This window comes from Syngnathus typhle, linkage group LG1, assembly GCF_033458585.1.
Source record: "Syngnathus typhle isolate RoL2023-S1 ecotype Sweden linkage group LG1, RoL_Styp_1.0, whole genome shotgun sequence".
Lineage (NCBI taxonomy): Eukaryota > Metazoa > Chordata > Actinopteri > Syngnathiformes > Syngnathidae > Syngnathus > Syngnathus typhle.
The window spans coordinates 28,399,261-28,413,068 of record NC_083738.1 but is presented as its reverse complement, the minus strand read 5'-3'; the positions used below and the strand labels follow the sequence as shown (position 1 = coordinate 28,413,068).

Below are 13,808 nucleotides of genomic sequence, written 5' to 3'. Positions count from 1 at the left end.
CTACTCCAAGTCTGTTTCGGACACAGAAACAAGTGACCAGTCTCGGTCCTGACTTTCTGGACCTGCATTTGACACCGCTGCGTATAATTCATCACTGAAAGACTTCCCCAGTGGCCGCTCTATAATTACTGACGCATTTGATGTGTCACAGTCCAGATGCCAAACGGCGGCAAGACCAAAGAAAAGCCTGGCCGACGCGCGCCGGCAGGCGGGAGCAAACAGGAAGTGACAGGCGGCGTTAAGCCGCTGCCGCGCGCTCTGACACCCGGCGCAGACACGCGTGCCTCCACCTCGCCGACAAAACGCTTTCCTGAGAGGAAGGCATAAATATTCATGGGGAGGAAGAGGTGAAGGCTGGCCATGATGGCGGCGGCGGCGGCGCGACCTGCGCCGGCGATTAGCATCAATTTACAAACAAACGGCTTTTTGCGGCGTGTCGCCGTTTGATGAATGGCTTCAATTTGGCAGCGGCGTTCACTGTCAGCGCACATCTGCCCTCATTGGCCAGCAAAGGCAATCTGCAGCCGCCGCCGCCGCCGCCTCGGCAATCCCACGCGTCTTCACTGTCAACTTGCACCTCACAACCGAAGCGGCCGCCATCTTGCCGTTTTCGGACCGCAAAGCATCACCGACGTGACAGCGCCACCACTTCCACAGTGGCCCCCTCGAAGCCCGAGTGGACATTTAATAATCTAAACATCAATCTCAATACTGTGAATCTCAATTTCAATGTTGATTCCAATTTACATTTGAACCTCAAAGCAAAGTTTTTGGTGAGTGTAAAATTAAACTCAATGTATTTCTGAATCTAAATCATTTACAGTACATCGGAATCAAAATTGTATTCTCAATTTAAAAGACTCATTCAATCTAAAAGGAAATTCAAAGGTTGATCTGCATCTCAATCTGAAACTAAATTCAAATCTCAATCAAAATCTTCACGTAAAACTAAAGTTCAATCTCAGTGGGACTCAAATCTAATTTGCAATCTCAATCCAAAAGGAAATCTGAGTTCAAATCTCAATCCGAATCAAATTATCTTTGAATCAGGATGAATGTGGAGTCACCCGGGATCCGAATCTGGAAGACGGCAATTGCGCGCGTGTACAAGAAAGCACTGACCTTTGGTAACCTCTCGGGGTCCCCGGGGTGGCGAGGGATGACCTTTTGTAACCTCTGGAAGCCGTAGTCGATGGTGGGCTCGTTCAAGGCTGCCACCCGTGCACACACACACACACACAGACGCACACACAAGTTTGGTATGAGTCGACGTTGCCATGGCGATGATGAAGTCATCGGATTAAGGCAAGACTTGATGAAACTAATTCAAATCTACTTCCTGCCCGGGCAAAGGCGGGAATCGGGAGCCACTTGTTCTCGCCGATCAAGTCCATTAATCATAAAAGGCTGTCAAATTTGACTTTGGGGACAATTTGTCAGAGGGTCTTTGTCAGCGTTAGCGCATGTAGCGGCTAACGATGATTGACAGGCCGCACGTCGGCCGCCTCCTCGTGCTCATTTGCATAAGTGCGGCCTTCATGAATACGAAGCGGGCGAGCGGCCCGCAGACGCTATTAGCATTAGAACAATATTTGTTTGGCTTTCCCGGGGAACGGCCGCAGACGCTAAATCTAATTTGTCCGAGGCGGCCGGAGGCGGAGACGAGAAGATGAAGAAACCACCAAATGGAAAGACGTGCAAGAAACGGGAAGAGAGACAAAGCGTCCGGGGAGCACGCCAGCGTCGCCGCGTTGGATTTCCAGGCTGCCGCGAACGCGCCGCCAAACGACGGACCGATCCCGCAGAGACCTTTGGCGGCGGGCGCCGGGTGGAAAGCAATCAGCCCCCGTTCCCAAAACGTATTTCCTCCCTGCGCTAGCACGACAAAACTCGCCGAAGGAACGCTCTGAAATCAGGAAAGTGAAGCGGACAGAGCCGTGAAGGCCAATGGCGACGTTCCGTCTGAAACAAAATCTTAACCGCAATTTGATTTTCCAAAATCTCAATGCGATTCGGAATCTCAATCTGAATCGTAGTAGCAATCGGAAAGGAATCCCAGATAATAAATAGGAATCCAAATCTCAACTCTGACAGAATCTGAAAGGCTAGCCAGATCAATTTTCCTGGAAAATCTGATGGAGCGCTTCCTCCCCTTTGGAATGGCCATTTAGTGCCGGTCGGCGTGGCGTCATCCCGACTGAGCAGAGGAAAGGCGCCGCTTCCTGTTGTCTTATTTGACACGGATCCGAGGCGAGCCATCGCGGCAACATTTCGGGACGCGCCGTCTCGCCTCGTCCACTTCATAAAGTTGCCGCGCATTACTCCCATTTCGTTGCAAAGATTGCGCGCCGGCCCCGCAAATGAGCCTGATGGCGCCGCCGACGGTGCGGTCACGTCCGCCGCCGTCTTCCGCCCGCGCTTCTTTCCCCCTCGAGGCGGCCGCCCATCGGATGCCAATTTGCCGTCTTCTCGGCCGTGTGATTGACGCGGGTCGGCGGTCGAGTGTGGGCTCGGCCCGCGTTTTCTCGCTTCCGTTCATCGGCCGCTGTCACAACAACCTTGCGGGTTCTTCTCCCTGCGGCGTCCATATCTGTGACGTCATCCCCCGCCGCTAACCGGATCAAATGCCGCCACTCAGCCTGACGGACTTTGATGATGTCACATGCTCCCTTCACGCGCTGAAGTGACCGACGTCGTCTCCGCTACTTGCTAACCAATTCCTGAGGTGTCTTTTGATCCGGATCGGCGCCGTGGTCGATGGGCTCGCCAGCTGCGTCAACCGGTCGCCAATCTTCGCACTCGGGCTACCGTGGCAGCTGTCGAGGGGCGACCGGAAAACAAGCGTCGCTCGCATACTAATTAGAGGCTAATCACCTCCCGCTGACTCAAAGACACGACCCCCCCCCGCCCCCACCTGAGATGTTACTCGGCGGCCTAAAACGGCCCCACGGAAAGCGCTAATTAGCCCACATTAGCTCCTGGACCGCCATGTGATGGCTCCCAACTGAGGACACGGGAAGTCCCGCTGGGCTGTCAATCAGGAGCTGACTTCAAAGGAAGTCTTCCTTTCATCACAGGCGTGTCGCCGCCGCCGTCGCCGCCGCCGCCGGGTTGAGACGCGTTTGGGGTAAATGGGTGTATTGACGGAGGGTCAAACTTAGGTCACATGGGCAACATGCTCCTCGAGGATCGGCTTGATCATCGTCTGTCTAAAGGGGTGCAAATTTGGTCGAGAATCAGCAGGTCCATTTGGCAAAAAACAGACCTGATGCTGATTTTGAGTCCATAAAAAAAAAACAGGCTGGAAATACGAAACATGGATGGACACCCGCCGCCGCAGTGAGGAAAAGTAAAAGGGAAAACCGGTCGGCCAGCTCGACGCTGACCTCGAAAAGTTTCGTCTCGCCGCCGACAGGTCCACAAAGCCGATCGGCTCTATCTACTCGGCCAATCGCAGGCGGCGGCGGCGGGCGGCGTGACAAAGGCGGGGAGGCGTTTTTTTTTTTTTTTTTTTCCCCCACCCAACACGCTGACATTTACTTATCAAGCTAAACAGCTGACATGTGACCTTTGAGTCGCTCTCAAGGACATCTGGATGTTGACGCAAAGGTCAAAAGGTCAGATGTCGCCGATACAACCCCGAGCACACGATTGCACACAATCGCATGCAATTGGGTAATTTGAGATGTTGGAGGGGCTCTTTAATTTAATATATTGTAAACATCAGTATAATGATGTGTGTGTGTGTGTGTGTGTGTGTGTGTGTGTGTGTGCGTGTGCGCGCTCGTGTCACAAAATTTGTATACAAAAAGTGGACATGTTTAAAACAATGTTAACTTGGTTTTACAAAACCATTCTATACAATAATATCCATGTGTGTGTCCGTGCGTGTGTGTGTGTGTATGTGTGTGTGTGAGGGAGCCAAAAAATGTGTATACAAAAAGTACACAACGTGTTTAAACCAATAATATCTGTGCGTGTTCACCTGTGTAGACAAAGCGGCCCGGTGCTCCTTTGCAGAACTGTTTGGACTTGTAGGACAACGTGACCTCCACCACACCGGGAATGTGGCGAGGAGGCGTCTGGACGCGGATGGCGTGCGGCGTGATCAGCTGTGGAGCACAAGAACATGCTTGAAGAACACGCTGCAACATGCTGCAAACACACACACACACACACACACACACACAGAGCAGTAGAATGTGTTTGGACGACGCTCGAAGAACACACTTGGGAAGACACCAGATGAAAATCTGGGTCAACACACGTGCGCTCGTGGCGGCACCGGACGAGGGATCAAAGCGAGGAGGTCCGTGGTTCCCCGCCAGGTGTTGTGAGGTTCTGGAACTCACCTCGCTCCACACCAGCATGGTCCCAAACACCACTTGCAGTCCGTCAAAGAAGTTGTCTCCGATGAGGATGACGGTGGCGCCCCCCGTGGTCCAACCTTCGCTGGGGCTGATGGCTTTGATGCACGGCGTGGCTGCTTCACAACGCACACACACGACACACACACACGTATATAAATGCGCAACAGACGCGTAGCCTCAGAGTGGGTGGATTGTTCTTAAGCTACACATGCTAATGCGCTCACAAAAATAAAAGCAAAAATAGAAGTTAGGCAACATTTGACGAAAAGGTTTTTGAGTAACAACTTTTTCACTCATGTTTCTGGGATCGGTCGCAGTAAATCACTACAAATGCTATCAAGACAAAAATAAGCTCACGTTCATTTGGGCGCCATTTTGTAAATTCAGCTTTTTGACCTTGCGTCATCCAGAAATCTTGCAAATTTGCGTTTGCCATCAGACGGCCTGACAAAAAGTGGAAGTGGGGCAGCGGCCATTGTTTGTCGGGGTGGTAAATAAACCAGATGATGCTTCTTTGGGGGGGGCGGGGGGGGGGGGGCGCAGCACAAAGCAAAAAAAGAGCAAGTCTGGGGGACAAACACACCAGCAGATGTTGACGCTTTTTTCAAAAGCACATGAAAGGAGAGCACACCAGAAGATGAGGACGACGAAGAGCCTTCGGACCTCAAGGACCGCCTCCCCCTCCCCCGGTAGTATCAAGGCGCTGGCAAAAAGAATCACAATCTGAAGCGGCGGCGGCGACAGATTGGTGTCAAGGAGCGTTTGTTTTGTCCCAGCCAGGTGCAAGCCAAACACGTCGGGGCCATCTGAGCAGGTGAGCAAGCGCTCCTTTCATCAACATCCCCCCGCCGAGGTGGGCGACACCCGCCCGTCGCGCCCACCAGCGAGCGCACTTGAAAGAGGCCAGCCAGGACGTCAGCTGGGAGCACGCCGCCACCGCCGCCACCGCACGCTACTTTGATGGCTGACTCTGGGAGGGATTCTTTTACTTTGCAACGCGTCCCAGACGGGTGGGAGTTGTCCAGGGGGCCTAAGTGAACGAACGGGGGCTTGTTTTACTCCGATAAGAGGGAGGCAAAGTTTTGCTCCGACAACATTTTATTCATCTTCTCCGCCACCGTCTTAGTCGTTTGCTTGGATGTTTCTGTGTTTGGAAAAAAGAAAAATCTTCTTTTCACGACCCACTTAAGAGATTGGCACAGCCGTCAGATTTAAAGGTGCAGCGGGGACAAAAAAGTCGATCAAAAGCTTCGCCCGTGGCACAAAAATACTCCTACAATTACAATATTTTCCGGACTACAAGTTGCAGTTTTTTTCATTGTACTTATACTCAGGAGCGGCATTTTTGATAGCCATGGTATTCTTCTGTTCAGACAAGTTGTAGGGTCTTACCTTGGTAGCTTTTCCTGACAGAAAGGTACAATCAACTTTTGGGCATGTTATGTATGCTATAGTTAGTTCCTTGTTTATGTAACGTTAGCAATGCTAACATAGCATACCGTAGCGTTCAGCCTCTTGTTGCCTATTTTATTTTAAACTGCCTTTCAAGATGACATGTCTCTTCTTGGTGTTGGATTTTATCAACTAAAGTTCTCCCCAAAATGCGACTTATATATGTCTTTTTCTTCTTTATTATGCATTTTATGGCTGGTGCGACTTATACTCCGACAAATTATAGTCTAGAAAATACGGTACACATAGCATTAAAAAAAAGGCTGGTAAAAAGTACTAATTGAAATTCCTTACTCAAGCAAAGGTAAAGAAGACATGCTACACCAAACTAAAATTTGACATAAGCCAGAACACGGTCCTACCTTCAGAGGGGTCCAGGCGGCGTGCGCGGCGGCCATGTTTGGAGTTATTGTGGACAAACATGTTGTCGGAGACGGAGAGCACGTGACCGTCCACGTTGACCGTGGTCGACACCACCACCTGCGTGCGCACCAGCGACAAGAGTCCGTCAGCTTTTGAAGCAACATGCTAGCGCTTAGCGATTAGCGGCTGACCTGGAAGCGCCTCATGTCTCTCGGATTTCCTGCGTTTTTTAAACAGTTCTGATTGCATTTGAGGAAGAACTTCAGGAAGAACCTGCAATACAGGAAGAAACACAATAGCTCAGTGAATCACTCACAGGAAACATATGTGTTGATCTATATTAGTTCCTCCTATCATCCCCAATCGTCACAACGTCAGTGAACAGGTTGTAAATAAAGTAAATTCCCCCCCAATTATTTATAGATTATATATATAATCTTCTGTATAAAAAATCTTAATATATATGCATACTTATATTCATAGATTATATATAATCTTATCCAAATATAAAATATAATTTATAATATTTAATTCATAATATTTTATTATAATAATATTTACACTACCGTTCAAAAGTTTGGGGTCACCCAAACAATTTTGTGACCCCAAACTTTTGAACGGTAGTGTATATATATATATATATATATATATATAAACCTAAATAATGATTCTACAAGACCTTATCAATTTTGTCAGTGAACGGGTAGTAAAATAAATCAAATCAAATACATAAAAAAAATCCTAGCTGCAAGACTTTATCTATGTTGTAACACCAGTGAATGGATTGTAAATAAAGTAAAAAAAAAAGAAAAGAAAAAAGACAAAAAAATCCAAATTTTACAAGACTAGATCTACGCCATACATTGCTCAATATAGTTTAATATTGTGTTCTCACCCCTTTAATCAATACAAAGTAATTAGTGAGCAATGAAAGGAATACACGCAGCCCCCCAGCGTTGCATTACAGAGTGTGTGTTGGCACACACACACTTCAATAAAAAGCTGGAGGGGGGCATGATGTCATGATGCCCACCACACCCGCTGCATTATGGGAAACAATTAGATTGGATTCGGATTACAACCCGCGAACACACACACACGTGTGTGTGGCAGCTGCAGCAGAGTACAATCAATACAAAAAAATGTGTGGAATGTATTTCATTTTTCCACAATAACATGTGAGCGTGATGCTAGCTTAGCGTCACATTGGCTTTAGCGGCGGGCGGCCTAACGGTGACAAACCGTCCGTTGCGCTCAACAAATCTGCGCCATGCAAAGGAAGTAGTTTGGACGTCAACACACGCAAAACGAAGGAGGTCTGATTATTACATGGCGGCCATGTTAGATAATACCATTGGCTGTGCTGCTAATTAGAATCAAAGTAGAGCGCACGTCATGATCATGCTCATACGTGTGTGTGCACGCACACACCCGCGTATTATTTGGCTCAGCTACATGTCATCAATAATTCAGCAGGCAAGATGTGAAAATGACAAGGGGCTCCACTTCCACCAGCGTGGACAATCAAAGTCAATATTTGATGAGACGCTAAAACACAAGTGACCCAGCCCAACCCAGCCCTCCAAAAAGACGCACACACAGGAATATCGGCGGTGCGCCTTCGCCGCTCTCCACGAACGCAACCTGAAAGAAATCTCAGATTGGTTCCGTCTGATAGCTTGAGTGGCGCCGCTCTGCGGGTCGCCGCATGCACAACAAGACGTGACGGCGTGTGCGCGCCAGTATCTGGGTGGATCTATTTCGGCGTGTGTTATTGCGTGCACGTGTATCCCTCACTCACGTACGTGGGTCAGACTTAAAGTTCTCAACACTTGTCAACATCAGGACAGGAAGTGGAGGCGGGTAAAAATCACAGAATTGATTTCATTAGCCACAGAAGCGCACAAGGATTTTTTTGTGTGTGCGTGCGTGCTTGTGTGCGTGTGACACATTACAATGAGGTGGAAGCCAGAGTTGGATTGTAAAATGGGGGAAAAACATTTCATGGGAAAAAAAAGAAAAAAAAGCCCCATGCAGCCAAGACAAGACACACACACACAATATGCATGAACACACACACACACACACACACACACACACACACACACACACACACACAGACAGAGGTCTGCTGTTATCATTATTCGTCGGCAGCCGGCCGCAAGTTAAGCGGTTCCAGTCGAAAAATGTTCCCGCTCCTCCCAGAACACCTGCAGCAGCCCCACGAGATGCTGGGAGCTGTGGCGTGCGTTTTTTCCATGTTTTCTTGCAACGTGCTGGATTGCGCAACAAGTTCAAATGTGCTTTCGCTAAATCAATGTCGAGACTAAGTATGAGATGAAATGCCTTCGTGGACCTCTTGGTGAGCGGATGGGTGGATGTGTGATGTCATCAGATGAGAGAAGCGCTAACGGCGCTAGTTTGTAGCGCAAGTCCTATTAGGCACTTGTGTAAAATCCAAGATGGCCGCCAATCAACTTTGTGCGGAGCACTTGATGACATCATCGGACGAGCGAATGATGAAGGGTACGCTACAGATGTGTGATGTCATCAGATGAGAGAGGAGGTCAAACGCTAACGCTAATAGCGCTAGTTTGTAGCACAGGTGCTCGTAGGCACTTGGGTAGGATTCAAGATGGCCGCCGCTCTGCTTCTCTTCCGTGACAACTGCGTAATCAAACGACTTAAAATCGCTCGGAGCTACATCGTAAATGAGCTGTTCAGGTGACGACGTCATCGTCGTCTTTCTCGCCAGCTTGAAATAGACGCGGTTCAATTCCACACTCATCCATCGCTCTTCGATCCACTTCCTTCCCCGCAGGCGGCCCGGCCCGCCCGGACCTCGGCCGACATTTCATCATCGAACGGCGCATTTACATTTACCCATGCCGTTGATTGGTTCCTGATAAAGAGAAGGAATAATGATGCAAAGATTACACACTAAATGTAATTTACTCTCCTTTGAAGTGGCGGCAACTCAACACAACACAACACACGAACAACACACACAGCGAGTTGGCACAAGCGCCAATTTGTGCGAGTTTTTTTGCAGCGTGTGTGTTTTCTCAGCACATTTGAGCTTTTTAACGCTCTCTGCTTCCGTCCATCTGCTTGGCGGCGTGCGATGCCGCATTCGTGTAGTGAGGTGTGTTGCCGCGGCGGCGGCGGCGGCGTGGGGACCGGCGGTCAGCGTCAAGGTTGACGCCGGCCGCCGCCATCTGGCCCGACCTTGGAGCCGTTTTGGATCGGCTTCAAGTTGCGGGGCGACACATCGCCATCACGGCGGCGTGACTTCCTGCATCGGCGGCCCGACGAGCGCTCCTTCCCGAGGTCACGCCTTATGTCACGTGAGCCTCGTTTGCATATTCAACGGCGGCATCAGGGATGCTAATGTATGCCCGTTGTCTTCATTTGGAAGCGCTCGCCATATGCGGCGCCGCCTGCTCCAGCGGGTGACAACATGTTAGCACTTTGTTCAACGAGCGCACACGCTACACCGCCATCGGTCGCCGGATGGGAGGCGGCTTCCCGTCACAGTTTTTTTTTTCGCTTTCGTCGCCGTTCCGGTGGCGCCGGCGGTTGGTGGCGCCGCGGCGTCAGCACACGCACCTGAGCTGAGCGGAGGTGTCACGTGGAAGGGACGCCGCCAAAGATGCAGTTCCGACCTGGCGCCTGTGACTAATGTTAAAAGGACCGGCGACCCATCCATTCTTTGTTTTGATGTGCACCGTTTGTCCACGTGGCGGCTGAGGGTCATTGCGACAGAGAAGGGATGGAAGACTTGCAAGACATTCGCGTTCTGGCAGATGGGTTGCCATGGTAACCAAGCAATTGTTACCAAGGCGTTTTCACCGTACCACAGGTGACGACACTCCTGACAAAACAGAAAAAGTGCTGCCAAGGCGTCGGCACGCCAGCGGGGACCGAAAACAACCAACCCCCCCCCTCCCCCCCTAAACACACACACACACACACACATTGGTGGTGTTAAAATTTGCGTCCCCCCCCCCCCCCCCCCAAATCATTCTAGAATTGGGAGCGTCAAGGCATCTTGGTGCCAAGCATTTGCTGATGTTTCCCTGATGACCACATGACAGGAAGTGAGAGGCGGCTAGCCAGCGGGGGTCTTGGGGGTTCGGGAGGTCTTCCGGGGGGTTGTGAGACGGCAACATCGGAGCACGCAGAGCCGGCCGCAAAGTCCCAGCCTGCACTTCCTGCTGGCCGCTCTTCAAATCAACAGCACATGTTGAGCAACGCTTTGCTCGTCCATCCGTCCGTCCTTCGCAATGTCCACGTCTCCTCAACTACTTTTTTTTTTTTTTTTTTTTAAATCTAAACTATTCGAACCCTGGGCAGAACACACACACACACACAGGCTTTGTTGTATGTTTAAATTACGCAATGACATCACAGCTCCTCATGTCACCAAATAAGTGTTATATGTGCAAGAGATCAAGTGTGGATGTGTTTACACATGTGTGTGTGTTTGTGTGAATTTACAGGTGTGTGTATACAGTATATGTGTGCTGGTGTGTGATTGTATGTATATGAATGAGTTTGTGCCTGCACGTGTGTGTGTGTGTGTGTGTGTGTGTGTGTGTGTGTGTGCGCTGACCAAGTGAGTGTTTGGTGACAGGAAGCAGAGACGCCTCACAGGAAGTGCACGTAGGCTGACTTCCACACATTTTTTGCAGACTCGCTCGCATTAAGTGTGAGCGTGCGTGAGCGCGCAAGGGTGATGGACAGCCGCAAGGCGCGAGTGTGTTCATTAATGACTGACGACTAAATAACACTTAAGCCTGCGAGCACAGGTGGGGTGGGGGGGGGGTAGGGGGATTGGTCGATGGATCGATGCTAGCGTTCACACGCACACACAGACACACACCTGCGCTCCCAACTAGGTGGCCCGGAGCCCCCGGCTGCTCTTGATTTGAGCGGACGGTGAACGTCCAGGGGGAGGGGGGGCTGGAGTTGGGAAGGGCGGGGGGCAAGGAGGGGCGCGGTGAATGGAGGGGGGGGGGGGGGGGGGGCAGACGGTTCTTTTTTTTTTCCCAGAATCCTCCAGTGGCGTTGGGATTAGCCGGTTAAAGGGTGGCGGAGCATCACGCTCTTTGATTGGAGCGTTTGACAGGTGGGATTAGAAGGCGTGATTAGTGAGACGCCGCACGTACACTAAGCTAAAATAGGATAACACACACACACACACACACACACACCATCGTGCAGAATCACCATTCCACTTTCTCTTGCACGGCCTCATCATTAAGCACTGGTTGGCTGCACCTGTTAGCCGCTAACATGTTAGCCCCTATGCTGAAAAGAGCATCATCCGACGATGATTAGCGAAGGCTAATCGATTCGCCAGGTAACGACCGGCCAATGCTGACACCAACAAACGGTCGCGGCGGGTTTCAGTCGCAGCCAGGCGTCCTGCCACTTCAGTGATGTCACACTTTGAAGGTCAGTGTGACTTCAGACTGTTTAAGAGGCAGGAAGTGGAGGAGGGAGGGGAGGGGGGGGGGCGCACCCCCAGGCCCACTGGACTCACAAAAGGTGGGGGTGGGGGGGGGTCTTTTGGCAGAGTGGTGTCTTCGCTCGGATGGCGGCGGCGGCCTAAAGCGGACTCTGGGGCGACATTACATACACACACGCGCACGCACACACTAGGCCTTAAAAGAACACCTGCTAATACTACGCATGACTGTGAGGAAGAGGAGGAGAAGGGGAAAGTAAAAGAAAAAGACGAGAAGAGGAGGAGGAGGAGCTTTGCGGCACAGATGGACGCGGACGAGCCACGCAGGACGCTCGGCGTGCTCATCAAGGAATCTTCATAAAGTCAAACTGCGCCCGGGTGAGCACGCGTGCGCGTGTGGAGAAAAGAAATGTTCGCAATAAAGATTTGGAATAGAGCCGCGAAATATTCTCAACGTTTGTTGAATGGTGAGGAACCAGGCGCTTCTTTGTCCGCTTGATTGGTTACGAGCGTCGGGCACGAACGGACGTCCGCGTCAACGTTGGCTAGCCGGCCGAGCTCATTCCTCACGATCGCAAAAAACGCCCGGCAACACAAATGGAAATAAATAAATAAATAACCCTACCCCCCCCCTTTCAGAAGCGCCCCGTTCTCCTCCCTGAAATTAATTTGTCAAGCTACTGCTGGAATAAGACGTTCACCTTGAAAAGTCCATTTACCATTCCACACACCAAAAAAAAAACAATATTCCCGCAAAATACACTTTTTTTTTCCAACTATAAAAACAACATGACAGCCACTCACACACGCACGCACACACACACACGCGCGCACACACATGCATTCAAAAGCAACACGGTAAAGGAGCCAAAGAAATCCACACAAAACCGAACAATAAATCACCAAGAGAGCCAAAAAGGTAAGTGAGGAGGCAAACTAGGAACCCCAAAAGCAAATTTAAACAAAGCAAGTGTGTCACAAACCAAGCAGGGGAGCAAATACAAAAATCAAGAACAACATGTGGAAAGAAAATGAGAAGAAATCATACGCAGGAACCAAACTTGCGGAAAGAACCAAAAATAGACCAAGTATGGAATGAACCATTTCATGAAACCTAAAACAAGGAAACAAGGAAGGAAGGAAAGAAAGAAGGAAATAAGGAAAGAAAAAAGGAAAGAAGGAAAGAAGGAAAGAAAGAAAGAAAGAAGGAAGGAAAGAAGGAAGGAAAGAAGGAAAGAAAAGAAGGAAAGAAGGAAAGAAAAGAAGGAAAGAAGGAAAGAAAAGAAGGAAAGAAGGAAAGGAAAGAAGGAAAGAAGGAAAGGAAAGGAGGAAAGAAGGAAAGAAAAGAAGGAAAGGAAAGAAGGAAGGAAGCAAGGAAGCAAGGAAGCAAGGAAGGAAGGAAGGAAGGAAAGGAAAGAAGGAAGGAAAGAAGGAAAGGAAAGAAGGAAAGAAAGAAGGAAAGAAAGAAAGAAGGAAAGAAAGAAGGAAAGAAGGAAAGAAGGAGGAAAGAAAGAAGGAAAGAAGAAGGAAAGAAGGAAAGAAGGAAAGAAGGAGGAAAGAAGGAAAGAAGGAAAGAAGAAGGAAAGAAGGAAAGAAGGAAAGAAGAAGGAAAGAAGGAAAGAAGAAGGAAAGAAGAAGGAAAGAAGAAGGAAAGAAGGAAGCATAGAAGGAAGCAAAAAAAACGTGCGAGAATTCCAACAAGCAAGAAGGCTTAAGGAAGCATAGAAGGAAGGAAGCTAGCAGAAGTGGCTTCAGGAACCCAAATCCAGTATGTCAGGAACCCAACAAGAACTCAAAATTAAATAAGTGGACAAACAAGGAAAGTGCACGCAAGGACCCGTCCAAGGAATCCAACAAAAATCAAATGAAACCAAAGAAACATTTTAAAACAACAATAAACGGATGCAATTAAACAAAATAGCAAATAAGGCAACAAACAATTAACGAGAGCGGCAGAAGGAAACGAGCACGAGTGTGTCCCCGACACAAACACGGAACCACGCAAACGCACGTGGAACACGTCAAAACAACAAACATGGCGAGCTAATTCGCGCGTGCAACATCATCATCTTATCAACTTCCTTTTCAATGAGACTTTTTCTAAAGCAGCTGTCATCCGTGTGTGTGTGTGTGTGTGTGTGCGCTTGGCT

At 49.5% G+C, this 13,808-nt stretch overlaps 1 protein-coding gene across 5 annotated transcripts in view; it reads right to left on the bottom strand.

The window, feature by feature from the left end:
* LOC133160882 (transcription factor COE3-like) overlaps positions 1-13,808 on the bottom strand; it is a 29,869-nt gene that overhangs the window by 6,566 nt on the left and 9,495 nt on the right. For 3 of the 5 annotated variants that reach the window (XM_061288963.1, XM_061288981.1, XM_061288999.1), the window contains exons 7-11: positions 6,377-6,458; positions 6,185-6,302; positions 4,353-4,486; positions 3,986-4,112; positions 1,123-1,211 (exon numbers count right to left, since the gene is read on the bottom strand). In XM_061288963.1, coding sequence (XP_061144947.1) covers positions 1,123-1,211; positions 3,986-4,112; positions 4,353-4,486; positions 6,185-6,302; positions 6,377-6,458 — 550 coding nt within the window. The remainder of the gene's footprint in view (positions 1-1,122; positions 1,212-3,985; positions 4,113-4,352; positions 4,487-6,184; positions 6,303-6,376; positions 6,459-13,808) is intronic. The other 2 variants (XM_061288973.1, XM_061288989.1) reach the window with 1 other exon arrangement.